Consider the following 8,002-nt stretch of genomic DNA (forward strand, 5'->3'; position numbering starts at 1 on the left):
ATTAACGAACAAACTAACTAATAAACATCAAACTATAAGGCGCAAATTCACCCTTTATTCAAAAACATATAAAGCTTCTTTTTGGGCTTTTCTGCAATGATTTTCCGTTATTTTCATGGTATTTTTGGATTTTTTTTTTAATTCAACAGATACTAAAACACAAACAATACTTATAAAACATAAATCATATCAAAGTAGGCCATTTGAAACCAAAGTTTATGTAAGAACACAAACTTAATACAGTTAAAAATAATTATATATGTATATAAAAATAATTAAATATTAAATACATAATAAACTAATCGGGACTAAGCAAGCATGAAAACTATTAACAAGCCAAATTCAAACTCTAAATATGAGCTTAAAACTAAGAGAACTTGAGCTTTAGATGTAGAGCTTGGAACAAGCAAAAGTCAAGCTTTAGACTCATAGTTGGAAACAAACATAACTCAAGCTTAGATGAGCTTGGTTTGGGCTTGTTATACTAAAAAGCAATTTTAATATTTTATATTATTTTGGAAATTAAGAAATATGTCTTTTTAACGGCAAATTTATTTGCTCTTGTCGTGTGTAAGACTTTAACTCAAAATCTTCCTCTTTTAAAATATTTAAAGGCATTGCCTTTATCAATACACCACCAATCATTGGTAATTAAGAAATATGCTATATGCCCAAAAACTAATTAAGTAAAACCTTGGACCCAATACTCCTCTCAACCAGCCCAGCCCAACCCAACCCAACCCATCATCCATTACACATATACAATTTACCATCTTGGTCACCAAAGGCAACAACTAACTTACAACAATCCTCATCCCCATGGTCTCCCTCCCTGGGCCGCCGGTGAACCCCTTCCCGCCGGAGTTCAAGCGACTACCGGAAAACAAAAACCCTACAGACCACATCAATGTCAATCACTTATCACAAGAATCACCACCAATTGACAATGAAACAATACGAAGAGAAAGAAAAGAACGAGTGAATAAAAAAATTGCATCGCAAAAGGCTATATCGGTAATATTAAGAAGAGAAGCGACGAAAGCTGTGATCGAGAAGAAAAAAGGCTCCACGAGGCTGTTTCCGGGAACTGTACTTGAAGCGCTTCATGAACGAATTACTGCTTTGCGTTGGGAGTCTGCTCTTAAGGTTATTATTGTTTGTTAAGTTATGGATTTTGTTTGTTGATGATGTTTTTTGAAGTTTTTGTATCTGGTTGTTTTTAGGTTTTTGTAGTTTTATTGTATTTATGTTAATTTGGTATACTGGCAATGGAAATTGATGCTGATTTTGTAGATTTTAGGTTATTAGTTATGACATATGTAAAGTTTTAACCCTAATTTGAGTAATTGAGATGGTAAGGCTGGAGGGTGTGGGATGGAGCCGCTAAGGGGTTTATCGTAGGATCCACGTCAGTCAGCCATGGGCTTTATCACGCCCCTCCTTAACTTGCAGGGTGTGGATAAAGCCCCATATTAAACAAAATTAAAAAAAAAAAAAGATTTGATTGGATAAAATGCATGTGAGCCCCACCTGAACACATGCTTCTTCTCGTTACCACCATGGCGGACAACCCATGGCGCCCCTCCTTAAATTCCATGGTGTGGGGTGGCGCCACCATGGATGCGCCATTCTGTGTTTAAAAAAGCGAGCTTGAAGCGAGCTTGAAGCGATGAAGCGCTGGAAAAAACGCTTTTTTGGCTCTGAAGCGTTACATTACGTGAAGCGAGCTTTAAGCGGCGAAGCGATGAAGTTGTGAAGCGACGCTCCAGCCAATCAGATCATTATTTGGGCCATTTTTTAAGCCCAACAGTCTTTACAAGGTACATATCCACCTTATATCGACGATATAGCGACTTCCTATGTGAAATCCGGCGACAAATTCCGGCGACGGAGTTGCTTTCAGCCGGAAACAAGGAAGAAGGGGGAAGAAGAAGAAGAAGAGAGATGCGGCTGCGTATCTTTTAGGCTTTTAGGGTTTTTATAAGTTAAGGTTTTTAAACATTTAACCCCTTTATCTTTCATTAGTTTACATTCAGTCCCTGAAACTTCTAACTTTTTACTTAAAAAGTGTAAAGATAGTTTGTCTATTTAAACATTTAACCCCCTCTATCTTCAGTAGTTTACATTTGGTCCTTAAACTTTTTAATTTATGCATAAAAGTACAAAATTAACATTATAAAATACATATATTTAATATGGATAGCTATCTTTTATACATATATATAAAATTAACATTATATATAATTAGATATAATATGGAGTACGTGAAGCTCTCGCTTCGCGCTTGAAGCTTTGCTTAAAGCTTTTGGAACCAAAACGCTTCGGAGGGCTTCGGAGCGCTTCGCGCTTTTTTAAACCAAGGCGCCATTGATGTTGAGTTGGCAAGGGTGGCGCCGTGGGGATGGATAACATTTGTGCTTCAAGTATGATTTCTTATGTAAATGTGAAGCATAGTTGTTAAAGGCGTAAGACGCACTCAAGGCTCAAAGGGTGAGCCTTGGGCCTTAGTGCCAGGCGCCTAGGCGAGACGTATAGTAAGATAATTTTTTTGGGGTTTTAGACATGTTCTAGGCTTCTTTAAGGTGGGGATGGATAACATTTGTGCTTCAAGTTTGATTTTAAAACTCTATTGTGTAAATGTGAGGAATCTGAAAAGGTCAGTTGACTCTGTGGTTACTGGACACAATTAAAAGTAAAAAAGCTCACTTGGTTTGGGAATAATGAGTATTTAGTTACCCATTTCACATTTGAGATGCTAGATATATGGGGGGTTTTCTCTTGGGTTGGCGGTATCCGAATTGGTTTAGGATTGGGGCGAATTCGGACACCAAAGTATTTTGGCCCCAAACCCTTTATGAGCCGGTTTGTATTGAGTTTAAATATGTTCATAACTTAAGAATTTGTAACTTTATTCCAAGTAGATTAGCCACTTTAGCAAAGGTAGGAGAGCTTGTTTGATTTCTTATTTTTGGTCCCCAAAACCTGTTTGGGTGACGGACATAGTCACACGAGGGCAATGTCCCGCAAAAGGTTGTAATATCTTTTATTTGATATAAGTGTATAATATTTTCCGGGCAAACGATAGTAGGAATGTTTCTAGTTGTTAAACAGGTAGCCTAAAGATAGGAGTGTTTCTAGTTGTTAAACAGGATGCGTATATAAAATGATCAAAGATTTTATCAGTACCGACATCATTAATGCAACAAGGTGACACCGATTTGGTGTTTTATGTTTTCGTAAACCATAGATGTCTTACTAGGTTTCTGACAGTATATATTTTTTTGTTCTATAACTTCTTATACTTGCTGTTTTCAGGTTTTTGAACTACTCCGTGAGCAGGCATGGTACAGGCCTTATCCTGCTATATACGTGAAGCTAATCGTGATGCTCGGAAAATGTAAGCAACCCGAGAAAGCACATTCGTTATTTCAAGATATGATTGATGAAGGTTGTATTGTGAACCAAGAATCCTACACTGCTCTTCTTTCTGCTTACAGTCGAAGTGGCCTGTTTAGAAAAGCGTTTTCAATACTCGACGATATGAGGAACACTCCTAACTGCCACCCTGATGTTTACACGTATTCAATTCTTATAAAATCATGTCTTCATTTTCATGAATTTGAGAAAGTGCAATCTTTGCTTTCGGAGATGGCCTCACAAGGAATCAAGCCCAATACGGTTACTTATAATACCCTTATTGATGCATATGGGAAAGCAAAAAGGTAACTTTTCCACTCGTATATATATTTTTAGGAGTGTTGGTATGTGGAAGTAAAGGTGTCAGTTTTATTATTTTTAATCTTTTAATCTTTACCCAAAAAAATAAGAGTAAAATGGCATTTCGTCCATGAGGTTTGGCTGGTTTTGCGGCTTTCGTCCAAAGGTTTGTTTTTCCGCATCTGGATCCAAAAGGTTTGAAATCTTGCCATTTTCATCCGGCTTGTTAACTCCATCCGTTTTTCTCTGTTAAGTCAGGGGTATTTTCGTCTTTTTTGTTAACTTAAAGGGCAATTCGTTTTTTGAATACTTGTACATTATGCGAAATGCTTGTACACAAAGTGAAAAAGACCGAATTGCTTTTTAAGCTAACAAAAAAGACAAAAATACCCCTTGCTTAACGTAGGAAAAAATGGATGGAGTCGACGAGCCGGATGAAAATGACAAGATTTCGAACCTTTTGGATCCAGATGCAGAAAAACAAATCTTTGCACGAAAATTGCAAAACTGGCCAAACCTCAGGGACGGAAATGACATTTTACTCTTTAAATAATAATTGGAAGTTGGAACTAATGACCCATTGAACAACGCTATGTGTAACTAACAAATATTGTTCGTGTTATTAACTTTTGTCAACAGATTTGTGGACATGGAATCAACACTCGTAGAAATGCTCCGACAAAGGGAATGCAAGCCCGATGTATGGACCATGAATTCAACGTTACGAGCGTTTGGTGGCAGTGGGCAAATAGAAACGATGGAAAAATGCTACGAGAAGTTTCTTAGTGCGGGAATTCAACCTAATGTTAAAACCTTCAATATACTCTTGGATTCATACGGGAAAACCGGAAACTATAAAAAGATGAGTGCTGTTATGGAGTACATGCAGAAATACCATTTCTCATGGACACTTGTGACGTATAATATCGTCATAGATGCATTTGGGCGGGCTGGGGATCTGGCCCAGATGGAATTTTTGTTTAGGTTAATGCAATCTGAGAGCATAAAGCCGAATTGTGTGACGCTTTGTTCACTTGTAAGGGGTTATGCACAAGCTGGAAAAGCTGAAAAAATCGAGGGTCTTTTGCGATATATTGAGAGTTCTGATGTGACGGTTGATACGGTTTTTTTTAATTGTTTAGTGGATGCTTATGGTATGATGGGGTGTTTGGCGGAAATGAAGGGGGTGCTGACAATGATGGAAAGTAAAGGGTGTCAACCCGATAAAATCACGTATAGAACCATGATTAAAGCTTATAATATGAATGGAATGAGTCATCATGTGAAGGAGCTTCGGCATGCACTTTCGTCTGTTGGGAAACCAGAATCCAAACGGTAAGTTTTCAAGGTGAATGGCATACTGTGAAATGAATGGGTCAAACGGGTCAAAAGTCAACCAAAGTGTATTTTTATTGCATACAATCTTCTAAGCTGAAAATTTTGTCTTTGATTCTTTGCAGAGGAAGGAATGACTCAAGGCCACCTCATATGAGTTCTTGATCAAATAAAGGATATAGCTTTAGGAAACTTCATCTATGAATGATGGTGTAATATTTGTTGTGAAAAGTGTTTTTAGTGATGTGGTAAGAATGTATATCTTTAGTTATATATTCACACTCTACCAAAGAAATAGTTCACCTTTTTTTTGTAAATCCAAAATCAATAAGAGTTGATGCCCCTTATTGGAATAAAGGTGCACAAACAGTCAAGGCTTGAGTCTAATATTGACCATGGAGTTTCCATCTGACTGGACCGCATCCGGTTATGCCCAACTCATGTCTGAATTCAAATTGGTTGTCGATTCGGAAGTCTGAATTTGGAAGTCGAATTATGTTCGATTTGAATATTGAACACCCTAAACTATTGTGGTATGTTTCGTATTGTATTTTGACCTCTTTATTGATCTGCAAAGTGCAAACGCTTCGTAGAGAGTTTTTTTTTTTTTTTGAACGGCAAATTTGGATCACTGACAGATCATAGAGTATCATCGTGCCACTAAATGGTTATACACCAATTTAGGAGGAAACCCAATAATTTAGGATAAACCCTCTTGTGGGAATCGAACCCATGACATAATGGTCATAAGTCTTATACCACCACCAAGATGGCAGTAGGCTATAATGCCATGGGCACCTTCGTAGAGAGTATTGCCATTGAAATTTAAATGCATTTCATAACATTTGATATGACTGAAGTAGATATTAAAATATTTAATTCATTGATAAAGTTTGTGATATAACTAAATGACTGGATTCTAAAAAGTAAAGAACATATAATATAATCATGTACTTTACACAGAATTAATATAGTTTATGAAAAAAATGTAAAATGATTAATCTATGCGATTTTTAACTTAGACATTAATATATATATTAAACTAGGTTAAATCCCGCGTGTATACGCGGTTTAACCAATGAAAATACTTTAAAGGTTTAATTGTCTAAAATGAAACCAAACTTTAAAACGTGCAATCTAAAGTTTTATGTGAAGTTTACTGTTAAGAGTATCAGTACTGTAATAATATTCATTATTTGCCTAAAATCAATCATCCTTCCAAGTTCCAAATAATACTGTAAATAAACTGAAATAATACAATAAAACATAAATCCATTCAATTTAAGTGCTGATAAACACCACAAAACTATAAACCTATAATAAATATAGTTTCTGCAAGAAAAAAGATATCAAAGTGAGGATTACATAAGTATATGCCCGGAAAAATTACAAATCAAGAAATGAAATTCGAAATTAGGTTTAGAAAAAGTAAGTTCTACCAAGCATTTCTTTTCCTTTGTCTCTTGCTTCTGCTATGCTTTTCCTCATATATGATCCAAATTTAGTTGTTTCCACCCTTCAAACCCCATAACATTTTCCCTTAACACTTGAGCCCGCCCTTGTATATATAAGGTTCATGATTAGAATGTTATAGAACGGTTTGTGCATTAAAACATACTTTGGCCCCATCTGTGTGCGTTGTGGTGGAGCGATTGGAACATATACAGCACAACCAAAAATCCTTAGATGGGAAATATTTGGTTCCTGACCAAGAACCAACTTTAATGGGGAGGAAGTGTGATAACTCGTTGGCCTGATGCGAATTAGTGTTGCTGCATGTAAAATTGCATGTCCCCAAGCAGGCAGATGCTGGTAGTTTTGATTTCATAATCATGGTCTTGCAACCATTTTAAGTCGCTTTATAAGCGATTCAGCAAGCCCATTTTGTGTATGTACATGAGGTACAGGATGCTCTACATTTATCCCAATAGACATGCAATAATCATTAAATGTTTGAGATGTAAATTCACCAGCATTGTCTAATCGAATATTCTTGATGGGGGTAATCAGGAAAATGTGCCCTTAGCCTGATTAATTGAGCAAGTAGTCTTGCAAATGCCATATTACGACTTGATAGTAGGCACACGTGTGACCATCTAGTTGATGCATCAATTAAGACCATAAAATATCTAAATGGTCCACTAGAAGGATGTATAGGTCCACAAATATCCCCATGTATTCTTTCCAAAAAAATCAAGGATTCAGTCCCCACCTTCATTGGTGATGGGCGAGTAATCAACTTCCCTTGTGAACATGCAACACATGTAATATCCTTGGACTGAAGAATCTTATGGTTCTTCAAAGAATGCCCAACTGAATTTTCTATAATTTTTCGCATCATTGTTGATCCGGGATGGCCTAACCGGTCATGCCAAATGATGAAATTTTCTTGGTCTATAAACTTCGTGTTTATGACTGCATTTGATTCGATTGCATTAATTTTAGTATAATACAAACCAGAGGCAAGTGCGGGCAACTTTTCTAATACATGTTTTTTACCCGAACTTATATTTGTGATATGAAGGTACTCATCATGTCCTTCAGATGTAGTCTCAAGATGATATCCGTTTAAACGAACATCTTTAAAACTTATTAGATTTCTTTGAGACATTGGGGAAAATAACGCATTGGTTATTTTAAATGGTGTTCCACCTGGCAACACTACATAAGCTTCTCCAAAGCCTTCAATTAATTTTGATTTACCAGATATAGTACCAACATTTGCCTTTTTCATAGTTAAAGTAGAGAAATAACTCTTTTTCTTAAGAATCGTATGCGTTGATGCGTTGTCTATTGGACATATATCTTCTCCACTAATAGGGATCTTAGTTAAACACTCCATATGCTTCAAAACAAAACAAAATCATATAAATAAAATGTCTAACATTCTTCAAACATAACAAATCCCAAAACAAAACTCAAACAAAATGTCTTAATGAAGAAAATAACA

General features: G+C 36.2%; 1 protein-coding gene across 1 annotated transcript; it reads left to right on the forward strand.

The window, feature by feature from the left end:
* The first annotated feature begins 788 nt into the window (after nucleotides 1-788).
* On the forward strand, nucleotides 789-5,620 carry LOC110936531 (pentatricopeptide repeat-containing protein At5g48730, chloroplastic). Its single transcript, XM_022178938.2, has 4 exons — nucleotides 789-1,146; nucleotides 3,316-3,722; nucleotides 4,357-5,052; nucleotides 5,178-5,620. The coding sequence occupies exons 1-4, from the start codon at nucleotides 820-822 to the stop codon at nucleotides 5,215-5,217; spliced, it is 1,470 nt and encodes a 489-aa protein (XP_022034630.1). The 5' UTR covers nucleotides 789-819; the 3' UTR covers nucleotides 5,218-5,620.
* Nucleotides 5,621-8,002: the final 2,382 nt, after the last annotated feature.

Source organism: Helianthus annuus, chromosome 4, assembly GCF_002127325.2.
Source record: "Helianthus annuus cultivar XRQ/B chromosome 4, HanXRQr2.0-SUNRISE, whole genome shotgun sequence".
Classification (NCBI taxonomy): domain Eukaryota; kingdom Viridiplantae; phylum Streptophyta; class Magnoliopsida; order Asterales; family Asteraceae; genus Helianthus; species Helianthus annuus.